Below are 19,119 nucleotides of genomic sequence, written 5' to 3' on the forward strand. Positions count from 1 at the left end.
GAGGCTGACACTAGCTCAATAGAAGAGAGAGGATACGAGATGGAGCCTGCGGGTGGAGGGACCTCACTCGGGAAGTGTACGCCTACTGGTGCCGATACGTATCAGTGTGTTTGCTTTCCCAACGGAAAGGGTGGGAGAGGTCTCTTTTCGTGCAAGTCTGACCTTACTCCGGAAAGCTTTTTCCCTGCCAAATAGGTGCAATCATTAGCTACACTGACACTGTTATCTCTAAACTGTCGTTACTGTTTTCAGTTTTCAGGTCAATTAGCTGACTGAATACATAAGCGTTATGGCGGTTGTCAAACTCACAAATGTAGTCTGTTTTCAAGTCAATCGCTGCATTCGATACACTTCGTCTGTTCTCGGATGCTCAAATGCTTGCCTGGTTTTCTCTTTCTGTTCTCATCCAATGGAAAAGAGTTGTTGAATGTGATCCAGAGTGATTCGCGAATAGAGTGGACGTTTTAGAGATATGCAGTCTGGAAATTGCTTCATGTGGCCAAGCTCATTGTCCCCTATAGCCGAGTGCTGTGCCGCAGCACTGAAGATTGCTGTCCGGGTGTATCAATGTAGCCTAATCATAGTACTGCCTCAATAAAATCTTCCTTCGTCGAACGTGACCGTCTGTGCGCTCTATCGGCGGAGTCATTCCAGATATCTGCTTCCCCCAGAAACCTTAGAAGCCTTGCAGACTTTGGAAGTTTTGCATGCCTCTCCCAGAGCCTGGAGTTTACGGGGATTCGTGTTGTAGTGATAGGACCTCAACGAATGTCATTCAGCCGGTAGGTATGCCGTGAAACCAAGGTGCAGTTGCGCGGTTTAACCATAGGTACTGCATCGTCTTGACAGCTCAGCTACTTTGTTCAGCCTCTCGGTCCACGTGGGTCTTGGATCTATGAGCCCTCATTGAGCGACTCCGTGTCATTTTGAGTCTGTTCACTTTCGGGCGTGCATTGTTTGCAATTTCCGTTGTCAAGTGTCGTCGACGAAGAGCGAAGCAAGCGGGGAATGCTGCATGGTACCTCTCGCACGCACCGATATGAAGGCTAGGAGTGCCCAGTCGTCAACGATGGACTTTCGATCGGCCCAATTGTGAGAGCGGTAGCATCCATGGACAAAGCGTCCGGGTGCTGCTATGAGAAGAGAAAAGCCGGCACTGGCGCCGTGTAAAGTGCGAGATCGAGCCAACCTTACCCCTTCACTCCATACACCTTTCCAACATTTTCCAGAGAGCAACGACCTAAATCTTCATCAAAAGGCGTGTAATCCTTCCTTTCCTCTTCTTTATCTTCTATTTCGTCACTACGGACTTCGTGATCTACACATTCGAAGACAGCAACGTCACAGGTGAAGCTTACGTAAGACGTGCATTGTCCCTGGAGTCAGAGTATAGCTGACGCAGTTCCAGGTGGAGTGGAAGTTTTTTGACGGCCCACCGGACTGTAACGATGTTTGCGGAACATCCAGTCTATGCGGGACGGATGACGCGAGTGGTGGCGGAGTTTGTTGCGAAGGCAATAATCCAGCAGGTGGCTGCGCTTATTGGGACAGTGTGATTACAGAGCTCGAAGTGCATACCTTGAATGGCATGCACTGGACTATCTATGGTGGGAATCCGTTTGTCTACCACCATGTCTCGAGCCAATGACCTGAGTAGAGGATAAAGGGTTCGAAATGGAGGCCGCGGATGGCAGTGGCTCTCAGGGCAAGTGCACTCCCGATACCACGGACGAATACGCTTGCGCCAGCTGTGGTAGCCGTTCTCGCGGCCGTCGCATGTTCTCCTGCAAGAGCAATTTTACGGCGAAGGACTTCGGCTTGCAGACTAACTGATGTAGCCGGGCTGTTGGACTTTCCGTATATGCCTGTGTGGTGTCCTAGTCTTTGTTCGAACGTCTTTTTCCTTGGCTCCTGCGACTCAGTGCGAGTTTGATCTGTCTTTACCGAATATGTTGCACATTCTGCCATTTAAAAATGATCGAATCCGGTTATTTGAAGCTGTTGGAGGTTGTCTGATCAGTTTGTGATGTCTTAGGAAAGCAACGAAGCATTGACTAGTACGCGCAGACAACTTCCAAAGCGCCAGCCTTCTCTGACTTCACAATCGTTACCAAGAGGAACCTCCTGTCGTCGAACGTATCCGAGAGACGTTGGCACGTTGGGTTAAACGGAAACGTACCATCCTCGGTTAGGTCGTCCTCAGGCGCTGAGCTCCCTTGGAAATACTCATCCGCGGATATAAGCCGGAAGCGGCTCCGTGGAATGCCTTGGCGGTCTTCTATCAGCGCATTCTGCAAGGCAAGCGAACCATTTCCTACAAGGCCGATGCTTTGAGATGTGCCATGGGCTTGGGTGTTGTCCTGGCGTAAGATTAGAGAGCTCGAGATGGCGTATAATTGTGGGGCAAACCCAGCGTATATGATGGTCGTCGTGCTCGTTGCCCGCGCGCGCATCTTTTCGTCTATCTTCACTCCCTTATCTTCATTAGTTTCGAAACGTCCGAAATACATATACCGAATTGCAGTATCTTGTACTGTTAGGTTAAAAGTCGAAAGCGACGCGTTCACCGGATGTGCAGGTGAGGACATGGTTTCTGTGAGGAAATGATCAAATGAGCTGCTTCGAAATAGCAGGATCTAATGTGAGAATTCAAGACGTATGGAAACGTGCCTGAAGAGAGACTCTGAAGGACTCACGAAAGAGGAGGTCTGACAGTGAAGGGAAACTGCTGGTGTCGAGCGCTAGAACGCGCTTTCCTCACAGGAACCAGATGACGTCATCGCGTTCCTTCCCACGAACATCGCAACGACAGTGGAAGTGCCACAGCTCTTCAATTCCATACTTTCGAGGCGCATTCCTGCGAACTCGTGCAAATGGACCCCATCGAAGCGTGTTCTTCCAGATCGACGTTCTGCGCGATGCATGATTGACGGTAATTCGGACGAGCGGCACAGTGGGTGCGGCTAATGTGTGGCTGGCAGCTGCCCGTTCCACTGTAATTCCCGAGGTCAACGCGACAGCTCTCAACACGAAGACTTCACGAACGCCAGAGGACTGTATTCACGCGATCGGAAAGCGTCTTCAGGAGAGAAGTAAGTGTGGTTGACTTTGGATCACTAGCCTCACTAATCCCTCTGCAAACAAGACTGACTTGGAAAGTGACCCATTCTCCTGGGCTAGAATTTTGGAAGAACTGCTATACTACCGAACGCGCACACGGATATCGAATGAACGAGTACATGATGCCACCATCAACGCTTAGGTGGTGTAGTAGAAGTCGGGCCGCACATCACCCATATCCTCAATCTCCTCCTCGGTCTTGCCCTGTACCCAGTGGTCGCGCTTGCCCGCCTTCCTTAGCTTGTTCTCACGCTTGAGCGCAATGTGCATGAAGAGAGTTCCACCGAAGAGGAACAAGAACATGTAGGCGAGCACAATGCCGTGGCCGGTACGGTAGTGCGGATTCTCCTTGGGATCGTAGATGTTGGACGAGACGACACCGTTCATGTTACCCCACCCGACCACGACACCAACCATAACACCACGCTTCAATGATCCCTCGACGTTGTTGGAGGCCCAAGTCAGCGTGTTGGAGACTGTGGGGTAGATACCCATGGCACCGAGGAACGTGGCAGCGTACTGGACTTTCGGGTTGGTGGTGGCGAGTAACATAGCGAAACCAACGCATCCAATCGCCGAAACCACGAGATTAGAGATACCACGCAGCTTAGTCCTGTCGGCGAACCATCCAACAGCCACGGTCAGGGCGGCAGCAGCAGCGTAAGGAGGGACGGACAGGAGCTGAGCCTTGGTACCTTTGTGGCCCATACCGAGTAGAATCGTAGGGAGGAAGAGCGAGAAGACGTACAACGGGCACAGGCAGCCCATATAGATGACAGCGTATCCCCAGGTTTTCCAGTCACGAAGGGCGGCCATAACGTGTCGGCGGTCAATGCCCCCGACCTTGGCGCGGGCTTGTCCATCGGCCTTGAGGCGACGCTGAGCTCGCAGCTTCTCATCGGCTGTCAGAAATCGGGCCGTATCGGGGAAATCGAAGACCATCCACCAACAGAAGATGCCGACGAAGACAGTCATTAAACCCTCGATGATGACTGCGCATGTTAGCTTCAATCAAAAGGTCAGATTGCGTGAACATACAGATCCAACGCCAGCCCTCATAACCACCAGCTCCATCCATCTGAGTGATAGCGGCAGCCAAGAGACCACCAAAAGAGCCAGCAAGCGCTGCAGCCGAGAAGAACAAAGCAGCGCGGAAACCAAGTTCCTGACGCTTGTACCAGCAACTATGCAACTGTCAGTGAATGATACGAGCTTAGTTGGTAAGGAACATCTTACGAAAGGTAGTAGTTGACACCGGGGAATAGACCAGCCTCGGCAATACCCAGAAACCAACGGCATGCGAGGAGGCCACCCTTATTCTGGACAAGACCCATGAGTGTCATGCAAACACCCCAAGCGAGAATGATGGCCGTGAAAAAAACACGAGGAGACCATTTCTTGATTGCGATGTTGGTAAGCGGCTCGAAACCGGCGTAGGAGACGAAGAAGATGGTCAAGGCGTCGTTGTAGTCGCGACCGTCCATGCCGATCGCCGGTTCCATCTTCGCGACACGAGCATTGCCGATGTTGGTCCGGTCCAAGAAGGAGAGCAGATACAACAGCGACAGCCACGGGATCAGCCACTTGTCCATCTTCCAGACCAGTGCTTTGTCCTACCAGAAGTCAGCGAGTTCCAGCAAGCAAAAATGAGAGCGTGTCGTACGAGCGCGGCCCGTTCGGCATCAGATTTGCCTGCGTCTGGGTCGGGTAGGTCATCGACATCTCCTGGTGTGCTGATCCGAGAGCTGTCAATGTCGTTGGCGTAGATGTGCTGGCCTTTCTCGTTGGCCTCGTTGACCTCGAGGCTGGAGTGCTGCTGTACGGTTGCCATGATGATTGGTGCCTGAGGGTGGACTGGAGTACAAGAGTCTGAGGAAACGTTCGCAAGAGGGGGCAGCCAAGTGTCTCTATATGTACTCAGGCTCGCAAACGCCGTGGGTGTGTCGCTCGAAACGAGACGGACCCTGCTAGGGTTGATATGACCAGCTAATCTAGCGCAACCCGGGACCCCATGGGGCGGTTGGATGGGACAAGATTGTGGATCTGACTTAGCCCGTCTGCTGCTGCGTCCGAGCGTGGCGGTGGTAAGAGCGCCGAAGAGGGCGAAGACGCGATATCTTGACGCGCCTTCGCTTGGCGCTATCGGCTGCAGTACCACGTTGCCTCTGGCTTGTCAAATCTGTCACCAACCGACTCGCTGCGGAAGTCCACCCTCTCTCGCGCTTCACCGATCACCTTGCACGTCTACTCAGCGAATCCAAACGAAGCGCGTATCCATAGATTGGGTTTCAGCCTCCCAACTGCAATCCCTATCCTAGGAGTGCGGACCGATGCCACTGCGGCCCCTACGAAAGCAATTATTCCACCATATCGTTCTTTAGGCAGAGCCCCTCCTCGCTCCGGACCAAGCGCATGTATTGGGAACTTGCTGCGTTCCAGAACGACCGGGACTTGCGTTAAATGGCATCTCTGGGCACCGCCGACGAGGCCATTCGAAGCCTCGTAAAAACGCCCACCAAGACCTTGGCACAACGCCCTCACGCATGGAGCCGCGGATAAGGATTGGGCGACAGGGTGTTTCTCTTCAGCCGGCAGGACGAAGCTTTTCGCTGAGCTTCGCTCAGTAATTATAGTCACGTCGTGTCACAGCGCCCAAATCTCACACGATTCTCACGGTCTGGTGTTGAGTTTTCAACACAGCGCGCATCAAACAGCGGACTCTTCCCCGCCATGCCCATCATCCGGGGGTTTTGTGGGGTGGCTTGGCAGCGCTAGAGTCGGCCGGACTCACATAGGCCGCCCCGCTCGCCAGGCATCGCGCGCTCTGGTGCTCTCTGGAAATCCCGCTGTCCACTACTGGGATAAAGCTGACGAGAGCCCAGATGGTGCATCGGATAAATGGAGCACTGGCCTCCTGCAATTCGCCAGTGCCGTCCAACGCCCACGGCGCGAGCGGAACAATGGAAGCTGCTGGTTCTTGCATGGCAGCGTCAAGCACCCTGCACCACCCTGCACCATGGATAGCGACAGCACTGGTCTGAGGCTACTTGCGACGGTCTCTGAACCCGGGCTACCGTCAACAAGCGACATCTGGGCACGGCATTTGCATTGACTTTTGGACTACCCGCACGTGGCCCACGGCGATACCGCAGGCAGTTTGTAATCGTTGCGCTGCCCCGGCGAATGACCTACGAATCCAAACACCTGGATGGCGCACACGATGTCATGCCTAGAAACGCCAAACAGCGCACCAAGCCGATCGCCCATGTGGATGTCGCGTGGCCGTCCGCCGGATGGGATCCAAAAGATCAGCGAGCGTTGACTGAGCCCCTTGCCTGCTTCCACCCATCTCAACGTTCCGCAGCTCCTAATTGCGTGATGCGCGATCATTTAGTTGCGTTGCTGCGGCACAGGTCGAATGCATGCCAAAATACGCCCACCTGCGACAGGGCTCCTAGCTTGTTATAAGCAGCCGTCAGCATCGGGAACGTGCTCTCTCGTCTCCTCGTAAACATGGTAGAAGAGAGATTGGCCAACCATGCCGCAATGAAACATGGTATCAATACTGCGTACTGTCATCTCAACACATGCAACATGCCTTCTCGCAGTACACGAAAGGTAAGTTCCAACACAAAGTGATTGTTTTTTTCATCTTCAATTACGCGAGAGCATCTAGAATCAGGGTCTTGTTATCGCTTGGTATTTATATGTCTGCATTATCAAACGCGGACATCGGCTATGCGCGTCTAACAAACTATCGAAACGCATCGTCTAAGCGCAGACGTTCAGTCTTGCTACCGATGGGTCGTGGTCGCTGACTTGCGCATCATACTCCGGCCATGTATTAACATGAATGTGCTCAAAGTCTGCCCTGCTCTTCTTGGCCAAGGATGGCGAGACGAACATGTGGTCCAATTCCTGAGCGTTCATGTCGAAGAGGTAGGTGTAGCGCTCGAGCTCGTCCTCGCGGACTACCTCGTCTAGATCCTTGAGCCCTGAGATCTTGGTGTACTCTTCGAGGGGTTGTACGAAGGCAAACTCGTTAAAGTCCCCTGCAGTCACGACACGGGCGTTCTTGTCCTTGGAAAGGATATCCTGCAATTCAACGTCAGCCGTGCTCTCATCTGCACTCCAACTTCATAGTTTCAGGGGCAAGAAAGGGCATTCCCTTCGTGCGCGCGTGGCGTTCTTGGTACCACCGAGGGACGAAGGTACGAGAAGCGTGCTGCAGCCACCCCTCTCCGCGCCGCCTTGCCGCATAGAGCCGCAACCGACATATCAACGTACCTTGACGAAATTTGCGGTGAGACGCGCCTGTTCGAGACGATCATCTAGAAGCATATCGTTAACGACTGTTGCACGAATTTACTCAGATTGATGAACTCACCTACGCCACCATTGACTGGTGGTCGAGCATCTCCATGTAAGCTGCTCGACCCTCCCTTTGAGCCAAAGTGTACATTGACCGTGAAGAACACGTTCGGCTTCTTCGCGCCGGCCTTTCCGATAACCTCCCACTGTGCAGCCAACGGCTTTCGGCTCGCTGTCCAGGCATCATTTGCTGGTTCGATACGTCCAGGGTTGTACTTCAATGTCGGGCCAGCAAGCACCTCGTTGGCATCGAGCGGACCGCCCGGGTTGGGCTTGTAGAGGCGAATCAGGTTCGGCTTGTACAGGTAGGCGACGCGGATGTTACCACCGGGCTGGCCACCGTCTTGATCGTCAATAGGCACAATATCGGTGAATGTGTAGTTTGGGCCACCGGCTGCTGAGATGGCAGCCGTGAGTGTGCTGAGGGTAAGGTTTGCGGATACGACTAGACATGTCAGACGATTCTGTTCAATGCGTGCGACGCGGGAGAGGAGTGCGGCTCGTATGCGCCCCGTCCCCGGGTATGACATTCGGTCAAGGAAAACGGGAACGCTGTGAAAGCTTTATGTAGCACTTACCTGCGTCGTTGGTGGGACCGTTGTCGTCCTGTACCTCCTGTATGAAGAGAATATCCGGGCTCTTCATGTAGTTCACGATGTGATTGGCAAGGTCAGGGTGGTGGTCAGATGTAGGTGCAAGGTTCTCGACATTGTAGTCGCCAAAGGTAATGCCATCGCACTTGCCGCTCGATATAAGCTTGGTCGCCGGAGGAAGAGCAGGCGTCTGGCTCTTAGTGACCTTGATAGCGGTAGTTGGGAGGATGCGGTAGAAGCCGAAAGCGTAGCTGACGATACCAGTAATCTCCTCGACTGAATCGCCCATCTTGGTGCCAGTCGGGTTCTTGGTTCCGTCGAGAGGAGATCCGATAACGATGGCCTCTGGGTTGGCGTCCTTGTCGGTCAAGGTCAATCCACCACGGTCATTGCGACCAGAAACCTTCCAGTCTCCAGCTACCCACGTGTCGCCGTACTGGTTGGGCTTGGTGAGCGCAGTAGGCTTCTTGACAGTGACCAATTCACCCGTCAAGCTCTCCCAGAAATCAAGACCGTACTTCTTGGGCTGCAGCTCCGGGTTGGCAACGCTGATCTGCGAGACGTTGTTCGGCACTGCGAAAACATCTCCGCCATCCAGACTGCTGTATTGCTCTTTCGGAGGGTCGCGTGTGTCCTTGCCAATGACCAGCGGCTTCACAGCAGCACCAGAGCCGAGACGCCCCTGCAATACTGGTGTTGAAAGCTGAGTCAGGTAGATGTAGTCCTTGTTCGAGCGGTACTCGACCACCTTTCCTCCCACAACAACAGTATCGCCAACCGTCAAGTTCGCACCAAACGTGCGACCAAAAACGTATACAGACTCGGATGTCCGCTCGTCGCGGTCAGGCTGTGTCGATCGCAACCAAAGACCATCAGGTCCTTTTGCCGTAACAACACCGGTAACATTCGAAACCGTCTGATCTCTGTACGGCGAGAGAAACTTATTCCCATTGATCTCCGCAATTGTCAGCGCAGTAGAAACCGCCACCGAAGCCGAAAGGGCGAGAAGTCGCGTCAAAGGCGCCATAACAAAGGGTCAAAACGAAGGTATGAACCGGAATAGCGTATTCCAGAATTGAGGCTCGGGCCCTATCTTCTTATAATCCGCATTGCTACCATGCTACCAAGTCAAGAAGCGCGTTCCAAGAACCCGGTTCCGCTGCTGTCTATCAATGACGATCGCGCTACACTCCACTTGACCTGTTCCTGACAGTTATCGCCGCTGGCCGTCCGACCCATCCGTTACTAAACACCTCCCCACCTCACGTTCGACTAACTCATCTTCGCGACTTGCCTATCACAGCCAAAGAACAACATGCCACCGGCCATGCGCGAGCGCCGATAGCCCTTGGCAATACCACTGATTCTCTTGACTTCTTGTGCATGTTTTCGACGCGTGCAGCGACGCGGGTGGTCTGGTTGGTCGGAGTGCAGCGCTGGACCCTGGTTTGGCGCGGGCCGAGACTGTAGCTTCTTTGGGAAGGTGGGACGGTGATTGGTCCGAAAGCGCGTGGTTGGGGAGATTGGAGCGGCGACATCCGCTAGGCGTGGCGGAGGGCTGTCAATCAGGTGGGAGAGATAAGACACGTGTGGGGATGGCGCGATGGATGTCTTTATGCGTGGTATAGGAGAAGCGGCTTGGGAGGTGTGGCGGTGGAGTACTCATGAGAGGCGGGCGGACGATGGACCGTGGATCGTGGACGATGAGAGGATGGGAGCGAATGGGAGGGATGCACGTGGGCTGGGCACTGGTTTGGACGGCGTGCGAACAGGGTGGATGTACGGCTTTGTGAGTGAATGACCCGTGTCGATGCGGTTGTTACGTTATGTGAAGGTGTGCTACTCCTACTGCGTCTTTTACAGCTCACACACCTCATATAAGGAAAAGCTTCATCATGCTGGAGCCTACATCAACATGAACACATGAGGAGAAGGCACCGCGACGTCAATGTCGGCTCTATGGTATTCAGTTCTTCCCTTCAATAAGGTGCATTGATTTCAACAGCGGAGTACACATGTACGAGAACGAGGGAAGAGACGCAGCAAGCGCAAAACCACAGTTATGCAGCATAAAGACCGCTGCTGAAGCAAAACAGCTTTCCAAGCTTGGTGGTGGTAACAATGATACCAATGCTCGACGTCTTCTCATGACCCTACAATGTGCGGTACCACGACCCCACCGCCTGCATCATACCAATTTCTTTCCATCAAGACAGCCCCGCGCGGCTTCGAAAGCGTTCCGACTAATCTTCCTTGCCTGAATCCTCGGAATATCTCCGCTGTTCCTCCCAGAATGTACGCTTATTGCGTTTGTCATTCTGATCCTTCCTTTCTTTCCTTTGCCGCTCATCTCTCTTTCGACATGCTTCTACAAGCATTGCTTGCATATGGGGGCTCGATGTAAGATATACCGGTCGCGCTGTGTTACCTGTTTAATTGATTAGCGGAATGGCGTGTTGAAGAAGATGTGTGAAAGATAGACTCACCAAGTTCGACATTGGCATGGTGACTTTCCACTTGCGTGAAGTTTCCGTTGCCGTCGCATTCGCTCCTGTTGAGTCGTTTGGTCGGGTTTATTTGACAATCGCTTGTAGCAGCCAATTCCTGGCTTGCCCGACGCTTCTTGACAATATTTGCGAGCGAAGACTCTGGCGAGAGCGTTGCTTGCGGCCTGATAGGCGTCGGTCTTGAAGTCGCAGGGCGAATTATGGTGTGAGGAGCGGGTTTAAGGTCGATGGGCCTTGAGGCTACAGAAGACGGGTCTCGAGCCATCATGACAATGGGATGTGTCAAATGGCCCATGTCGGTGGCTCTGTGGTGACTTCTACCTCGTAAAGATTGACCACTCAGTGGCTTGCGTGAACTAGGCGAGGGCTTTGATTGGCTCTTTCCTGGCATTCTCCATTTACCTGGTAGCACGGAGTTAGTATGCTGGTTTGCAGGGCTGGATTACATATTGCTTACCTGAACTGAGCGATGCCACATTCTCTTGGAACTTTACACGCAGCCGATGCAGATCCTTGGGCGGAGATTTCTCAACCGATGGTGGCGACGACACTGGCTTTGGTAAAAGACAGATGTCATAAGGCGGTGGTGAGTCTGGTGGAGCGACTGCATGAGGTATCGAAGACGTTGACGAAGTTTCCGTGGACCGTTCCAGAACGTTATCGTATTGCAACTGCATATGTCCTCGTTCCATATCGTTGATCGCTTCCACGGCCTGAATGAGCTCACCATCATCATCTGTGTGGGTCGAATGAGCGACCAGGCGTCGACATAGATCCAAGGCAGGTCTCTTCGTAGTCTTATCGCCTTCTGTAAGCTCCAAGATGAGCTTTTGCGTTGCATGTTGAATGGCCTCTAGCAGGACATCAAGCAACGATTGTGACGCCTGGCTTTCTCTGTAGTCTGCTTCCATGGCAGCGAGACGCCTGATCTCCGGCGAGCCACAGTCTTTGATTTCAAAGTATTCCCTTCGAATCCTGATCGCCTCGCGGGAAAAGTGCTCGCCTTCCAGGTACTCCTCAAGCAAAAACGGATGCTCCACTAAGCTCTTTATGGGAACTCCGGACATCGACCAAGAGCTGGGTACAACGAGCGGCTCAGAATCGAAAATCCTCTTTTCGGCGGTGCGAGTGATGTTACGTCGCAGGTCCAGACAACGCTTCACAGCGCGAAGCTCTTGTGCGGCTATCTCCTGCTGCGTCCCCTGCTGCATATTGGCCTGCCATTCCGCGGTGGTGGCATCAATCGCGTTCCAGGATGCTGGTTTGAAGAAAGGAGGACTGGGCGGAGGCTCTGCAGTAGCTTGAAGTTCTAAATGCTCCGATTCTGTTGAACCGCTGACATTTGCGCAATGAGTTGTCGCCTGTTGTGCGGCCAGTTCACCGGCGAGCGATAAAGGAAGGTCCATCGCGTATAGATCCGCATTCGAGCCATCGATGTCAGAAGAAGGCATATCAAAATCATTGGTCATCGAGAGTGTGAATCGTGTTGACATGAGTATTGATACGCCTTGGGGGATACGATACGATTCTGGAGTCGATACTGTGTTCGAAAGGCGAGTGAGGAAGACTAATGATCTTGCCAGGTCAGTATTCAGCTTTTCTCGCCGGGCGCTCACTTACTCATGCAACAGTGCTGTTGGAAATATATCAATGTAAGAGTAAACAAATCGATTGATTGAAGGTGAAAGAGCTCGCGGGTTCAAGCTCTTGCTTAGGTGAGGATGAAGTAATCACGATGCTCGCGTGAAATGAAGTGCCTCGTACGCTACGTGGCAGGCGTGGAGGTAGACGTGTAGTGTGATGGCCGCACTTCCATGCAGGTGGCCAGGTGTGCAGTTGCGGGTGCACATGAGACATCTAGACACGAGCAGAAGCTCTCGCAACTTGCAAGTTGCAGTATACAGGCTATCACATGTTGATAAACAGGCAGCTTCGAAGATGACTTATGCTCCTATCCTAATTTATCCGTTGTAGAATGAGACACAAATCATGACAACGTCTGGTGACACTACACCCTAAAGGGTTTAGCGTCCTCCCCTTCCAGCTGCCCCATACACGCGCAAGCCACAACACTGGAAGCTGCGAAGGAAGTCATTTCAGCAACTACGGTATGGAAACAGCAGAATAGAAAGCATAAGGCTATAAATTATAAGAAGCTAAGAATACACGCCCAGGCATCCGCCTCTCCGTACAAGCGAGACAGCTTGCAACAGGAGAGTGAAACGGAGGGTATATGCCCAAGTCGCTAGAAGAAGAAGAAGAAAGTGGATATCAAAAAACGACATGACAACATCAAGAGTACCCATCCGAAAGTCCATCCCAGAAAAGCCGAGTCCAGAGTCCTACATATCCGGTCCCAGATCCTGTTTTCCGTTGCCAGACCAAGACATAGAACTCCCCTAACCATACCTCATGGACCCGTAAACCTACAAAAGCTAAAACCAGTGAAAGATGTTTAGAACGCAACACCAACAGCCCCTGGACTCATGACCATCGCACTTGCCCTACCATTAACGCCAACGTCCTTAGCACTAATCTCCATACCCTTGAGCAAATCAAAGTGAGGACTCATAGGCGGCTTCACATTCATGACACCGCTCTTCCTTGTTGTCGCGCTCAAGAGACCAGCCTCAGCGGCGATCTCCTTCTCCTTTACGAGCGTCAAAGGAGCAGGTACGCGGCGGAGCTTGCGGGGCGGCGAGCAAGTAGCGACGGTGGAGGCGAGAGAGTGAGTCGTTGGTGTAGGCGAGGTGGAGCGGGTGGAGGCGTAGGATGTAGTAGAGAAGAGGGTCACAGTGGCTGTGCCGTTACTTTCTTGGCTCTCTTGTCGGGTGTGTAGGGTGCGGGAACCGGATGTTGAGGGACGAGAGGTTGAGGTAGGGAGGGCGGGATAGGGCGAGCATTGGTAGAAAGAGTCTGCTGTCTTTGGCGTCGTGGGACGCGAGGAAGAGGCTAGGGTGGAGGTGGAGCGCTTGAGCCAGGCTCCTAGGCGGGCGATGGGTGTGGTGGGTGTAGCGGGTGGTGGCGGCGTGATCGGGTTCGAGGTCAAGGGGCCGGTGTGAGCGAAGGATGGTGGGGAGAGTGTGAGTCCCATCGTTGCTCGTCGAGGCGCGGTAGCTTCTGGGGTGGCGGCGAGTGGCTTGAAGCCCAGGGGAGCTGAGAAGGCAGAGCCGATGTCCGAGAGGGTCTCAGAGCGGACGTGCATACGCATGGACGGCGCGATGTAAGGCACGTGGTGAGATGGAGAGGGTGGAGGGCGATTGATGAGTGCGGGTGAATGGGCGTGGGAGCGGTAAGCGCTGGCACGGCGCTCTTCGATAATAGTGTTCAGTTCGCGGATGGCATCATCTACGTCAGTCTTTGTACGGCGAAGACTTCCTGGGCGAGAGGATGGTGCAGTGCTGGCCCGATTGCGCGACGGCGATGGGAGACGTGAAAGCACACGAGCAGGCGACAATGTGCCGGACGTGCGCGATCGCTGGATGGTGGGCTTCTCAAGCATCTGATCAACGGCAATCGGCGAGTTCTCTGGCAAGTATGCTAGAGTGGGCGTAGCCATGGTGCCCATGGTGGTTCCTGAGAGTCTCCTCTCGTGGGTCGCGGTGCTCTTCTGGCTCTGGACACTGCTCCTTCGAGACTGCCCACCGACGGGTTTACGTTGGATGACGAATGATGAGGCAGAAGGGTTTGAAGATACAGAACTCGTACACGAATCTCTTACGCGGACATGGGCTTCAGCAGGGCGCTCCAGCTGCGATGGTAAGCTAGCCCAGGCATCCTCACCGTCGAAGTCAGGCAGCGGAGAAAGATGTCCACAACCGTCAGGAAGGTAGATGGATAGCTCAAGCGGACGGAAGCTACGACGACGGCGAGTAGGCACGGAAGCATCATCGAGCATTGAAGGCATATCATCAAGACCATCGAAGTGCCGAAAGTTGGTTGGGCGACTGATGCTAGGCCTTGAATGGGAGCGCCTTGGTCGCGCAAGGGTCGAGATGCTTGCACGAGACGAAGCACGTGTAGCGTACTCGCGACTGTTGGAAACCCATTGTGAGACATGACGGCTCACCGACTGACTTGTCGATGGGCGTTGAAGTGTTGGCTCCGCGCAAGGTTGGGGCACGGGACGCGGTTGCTCGTAGCATATGCGCATATCAGTCTCCCCTATGCATCAAGACGTTAGCGTTATGTTGGGTCGATCGGGATTGCCCTATGCGGCTCCAACATATTGGATGTCTGTTGGAGCATCGCCCGGGTATAGTCGTGCATCAAGCAGATTAAGGAGAGCGTAAGCGAGTGGCATGGTGCATCTCAACAAGAACGTTGGAGTTGGGAACCAACGGACAGCAGTCTGCTGTGATCGAGGCAGGAATCTGTAGAGACAACCGCAGAAAAGAGTGCGCAAAGTGAAGAGACAGTTGTGAGGATGGAGAGTGGAAGAAGGGATCGAACTTACCAGCGGCCCTGAGCGCATTTCTCCCATCGTCCACAAAATCCTCTTTTGATGCACAGCATCCAAACTTGATGGCCAGCCATGGGGACCTGGGTTCCTTCTCTTGCATATTCCCGTAATTCATCTTCTTTTCACGCTGTAGACCAGTACAGCTAATAACCCATCATCAAAATGATCAAAAGCAGTCGAACAAGAAGCGTGACAGAGAGTGTGGTGCCTGAAGCAGGCAAAAGCAAAGACTAACAGATACTAGAAGAGAGTAGTAGAAGAAGGTCGGAGGAAAGGGTAAGGATGAGAGAGGAAGGGCTGACTGCGCGAACCATTCGGATAAAGTCGCAGCCTGTCGACGAATGTGTTGTCCTGCAACGGATGGTTCGCTTCTAGAATGCGCAAATCCTGGAGGTCTGGCCGTCAGGAACAGCGAACCACTCGCACTTCACAGGACGACAGTGGCTCGCATGTTATAGATGAGGCCTGTCCCTGACCATTCTGTACGCGCCCAATGGCAGCGCATCCCTGCCATGGAGGTTGTCAACTTCACCAGCTAGCTCGTGTGGAGGCTTGCGCGCATTGAGGCGAAATGGTAGGGTGCCGGGTGTGATTGGCTAGGAAAATAGAGTAAGCGCTCGAGGCAGAGCGGAGACTCGCAGTAACGTGGACCAGTGACGAGGCAATAGCGCTTGCGGCTTGAAACTGCCAGAGGCCTTGTCGGCATGTGGCGCGCTGGGTCCCTTTTCGTTGGCAGATCTGGCATCAGGGCTGTTACTTCATATTGCCATGTTCGAGCATGCGCACAGCTGTCGCGTCCTTGGGTAGATCACCGCGACATGGCGGGGATGCCTTGGAACACTGGCCTTTATCTGCGACGTTTGAAACATGCGCATCGCAACGAGCGTCATTGTTTGAGACGCGCACAAATGGATTTCCGATATATGAGGGTAGTGTTGAGTTGATGGGTCCATGATGCCTGGGTCTGGTGGAAGGTGCAAATCACGCGTGCGCCTGCCCCATCGGTTGCTGAGGCTCTCGCCAAGATCGCTCCCGCACCGGCATGCATCCCAGGATGTGCGACAGCGAATCAGTCCTCTACCCACGATTTCTGGTATAAGCCTTCATGCTAGCGGGTAGTTTGCAATTGGTGAGATGCATAATTCATGAAACAAGCACGCAAGAAATCAACAGTCAACTCACCCAACCACAGACAAGAAATGGACTTTAGAGGCGACAGTGAGGAGAGTCTACCCATCTTCACCGGTGCCAGCGCATTGAGAGACTTGGAGGCCTTACGAAAAAAGCTCATCTCGTCCTGATTTGTACCCGTTCCACAGAAGCGGAAGAGCAAATCTCCACCTCTATCCCGTTTGGGGTGAAGGTTTTCATCGGGCTTGGTTCATTGGCCGCATGATCTAGATGACAGCGGAAACGAATGCACAACGGACCGTACATTGCACTCGTTAGTTAGATGTATAGTAGATGAATTTCGCCGTAGTTATGCTAACTGAACAAGGATATCGCTGACATTCTAACACCGCAGGAAAAAATATCGCAAGGTGTAAATGTGTGGCATAAGCTTGGGTATAAAACAGATCGATGGCCCAAAGTCTGACAATGAGTGCCTCCTTGAGATCGGGATCGGGATCGCATCATCAGTCGGCATTCCAAGCGTTGCGCTCTTCTCTGAAACTGCCGTAGGACGGACTGGGATGATCCTCGGCCTCTTCACTGGTCTTCTGGTTGCTGACATCGCGCGTTTCCCAGTGATTGGCCTCGCTAACAATGTGTGGCTTGATGTCGTGTTTCCGCTGTTCCTCTTCGCTTTGGTTCTCGGTAAACGCATAGTTCAGGTTGTGCTCAGCTTCTGGATTCTGCGGCTCAGGCTCATCGGGGTTGAAGCCTTCTCGAACCTCTTCTTCCTCGCCTGGCTCGTATGTTTTACTAGAGATATGGTTAGTCTCCTATTTGGACTCGAGTATGGAGGGGAGACCTACACAAAGTGCTTGGAAGGAACCTCATTCCATCCTGGACCACCTTCCTTACGCGCTCTGACGCGGTCGACTTCTTCTGCCTGATGATCCTCGACAACGAGATCCACAAGCTGGCTCTTGTCCGATTTCGCTGAGCTGGACGAAGAAGACTTCTGGCGGAGAAGGTTGCTAAAGGGCGCACGCGAATTGGAATGCGAGGACTTTGAGCGGGAAGACTCTCCGTTGCTCGACTGGTCGCGTTGTTTGCCCTTATCTACAGATTTTTGTAGATCCTGAATTTGGCTCTTCCTCCTGCGCTTGTTTTCCTTGGTGGGTTGCAGTAGGTTTCGGTTGGTCGATGCGGTCAGAATGTTGGGATCGGCGTACATGCGGTCTTCACGAGATGGACGGTGGGCTTCGATGACGGGGTACTACAGCTAGGTCAGACAAGACACGATTGCATATGGATGTATACTTACGTTCCAGTCTCCGAACTCCAGCGTACGTGCGTTATCATATAAGCGCTCTTCCTCGGCGTCCAGATTGGGCTCTTCGACCACGTCGGGTGTACCGTACTTGGCACCTTCGCCTTTGAGAGCCTTGTGCGGCCCTGGACTCATGGCTCTAGCGCGGCTCGATGTGACCTTGTTAAGGAGTGGTTCATGCTCCGATGCTTGTCCAGGCTTGGGGATCCAGTATTTGCCCTTGCCTCCTCGCTCGTATCTCATGCCTTCGGCCATGCGTGCAGCACGCGATGACGACTCCTCGTGTGCCAGCACGTTGTCGCGCGCATCGAAGTAGCGATATTCGTAGTGATTGCCAGCAAAGGTTTCCTTGGTGTCTTGGATGAGATCCAGGGGACCGAAGGCGTCGCGCAGCGCATATTTGACGGGCAAGCGGGCAGCCGATATGGTATCGTCGGCGTAGTCGTGCCAAGAGAAGGCATACCAATGAGCCAGCGCAAACAGTGGCATCTCGAAACAGATGAGAGCATCCTGTACCGCAGCGGCAAGATTGTCAGGGCTGTAGCCCGGCACATCGTCTGGAATGGCGCCAAGGAAGACGAGAATGGATAAGAAGAAGCCTTGCCAGTATGAGGCGAAGATGATACCTTTGATGCACAGGAACTTGGGCATAGGCCGGAAGGGCTTGAGATCTGTAGACATGCACACCCAGAACATGGCAAGGGCGTACAGACTGATGGTGATGCTGACGTTGTAGATCATGCCACTCCAGAAGTAGCCGGACGTCAAGCCTATGTATCCTTCCTTGTATGTGCCGGTAGCCTTCATGATGATGGTGGCCACGGACAGTAGCGGTTTGACCCATGTGTATTGCAGAATGCCGCGCTTGATGGCGAGGAAGGTATGCGGGTCGGATATGTCGATCTTGGAGCAGACGAGGTTGAGAGGCCATGGGTGGGAGACGGGAGCGCGACCGGTCATGAGGATGATGAGGGCGCGTTCGCCGCCGATGAAGTTGATGAGCAGCTGAAGGAAGGTGTAGATGGTGAAGGCCTCATAGACATCTCTGAAGGGCTCTACATAGGACGCGGCTATGGTCGACACCAAACTGGCCCACGATGCGCCTGCGTAGATGGGAACCCTTGATAACGTGAGCGATGACACGCGACAGCTGGAGAGAGGGCTCACATGAGGAGGATGCGGACGACATATCGCTGTAGCACCGGCTTGCGGTAGTTCTTCCTATGGATTGTTCAACACATGTCTATCGGTAGGTGGGTGTGTTCCTCACGTCTGTAACCATACAGCACTGCAGCTACGTCAGTTCGGGTCATGCAAGATGGAAGCTCTACTGCCTACACAAATGTGACCAGACTCGCGACCAGAGCGCAGACGCCGGCCACGATGATAATCGCACGTGCAAACCGGGCGCCGGTGCCGCCAGACGAGAAGTCGGCGGCCGTGAAGTCGGGTGGGAGGGTGCCTAGAGCCATGGTGAGGCGTGGGCCAGCGAGGGAATGCAACAGGAAAGAACTGAAGTCGCAGTCCTCGGTCGGTCGTTGCTAGAGGGACAGACGGTGGTGTTAGCGATGGAACGCAGCCATGGTGTGTGCTGTCGACTTGCGCCGGGCGTCGAGTGGGTGGTCT

General features: G+C 53.6%; 5 protein-coding genes across 5 annotated transcripts; all 5 read right to left on the reverse strand.

Annotated features, from left to right (window-relative positions):
• Nucleotides 1-3,258: 3,258 nt before the first annotated feature.
• On the reverse strand, nt 3,259-4,951 carry J4E86_004075 (uncharacterized protein; the record flags this gene model as incomplete). Its single annotated transcript, XM_051444622.1, has 4 exons — nt 3,259-4,112; nt 4,159-4,304; nt 4,357-4,733; nt 4,784-4,951. The coding sequence occupies 4 exons, from the start codon at nt 4,949-4,951 to the stop codon at nt 3,259-3,261; spliced, it is 1,545 nt and encodes a 514-aa protein (XP_051304247.1).
• Nucleotides 4,952-6,891: 1,940 nt separating this feature from the next.
• Nucleotides 6,892-9,111, reverse strand: J4E86_004076 (uncharacterized protein; the record flags this gene model as incomplete). The annotated part of the gene is made up of 4 exons (XM_051444623.1): nt 6,892-7,215; nt 7,408-7,451; nt 7,508-7,936; nt 8,070-9,111. 4 exons carry the CDS (start codon nt 9,109-9,111, stop codon nt 6,892-6,894), a joined length of 1,839 nt encoding a protein of 612 aa, XP_051304248.1.
• Nucleotides 9,112-10,930: 1,819 nt separating this feature from the next.
• On the reverse strand, nt 10,931-12,060 carry J4E86_004077 (uncharacterized protein; the record flags this gene model as incomplete). The annotated part of the gene is made up of 2 exons (XM_051444624.1): nt 10,931-10,947; nt 11,049-12,060. The coding sequence occupies 2 exons, from the start codon at nt 12,058-12,060 to the stop codon at nt 10,931-10,933; spliced, it is 1,029 nt and encodes a 342-aa protein (XP_051304249.1).
• Nucleotides 12,061-13,046: 986 nt separating this feature from the next.
• Nucleotides 13,047-15,153, reverse strand: J4E86_004078 (uncharacterized protein; the record flags this gene model as incomplete). Its single annotated transcript, XM_051444625.1, has 2 exons — nt 13,047-14,755; nt 15,048-15,153. The coding sequence occupies 2 exons, from the start codon at nt 15,151-15,153 to the stop codon at nt 13,047-13,049; spliced, it is 1,815 nt and encodes a 604-aa protein (XP_051304250.1).
• Nucleotides 15,154-16,690: 1,537 nt separating this feature from the next.
• On the reverse strand, nt 16,691-18,965 carry J4E86_004079 (uncharacterized protein; the record flags this gene model as incomplete). The annotated part of the gene is made up of 6 exons (XM_051444626.1): nt 16,691-16,979; nt 17,033-17,439; nt 17,488-18,613; nt 18,661-18,714; nt 18,764-18,781; nt 18,832-18,965. The coding sequence occupies 6 exons, from the start codon at nt 18,963-18,965 to the stop codon at nt 16,691-16,693; spliced, it is 2,028 nt and encodes a 675-aa protein (XP_051304251.1).
• Nucleotides 18,966-19,119: the final 154 nt, after the last annotated feature.

Source organism: Alternaria arbusti (assembly GCF_024043155.1).
Source record: "Alternaria arbusti strain BMP 1465 chromosome Unknown scaffold_4, whole genome shotgun sequence".
NCBI classification, from domain to species: Eukaryota; Fungi; Ascomycota; class Dothideomycetes; order Pleosporales; family Pleosporaceae; genus Alternaria; species Alternaria arbusti.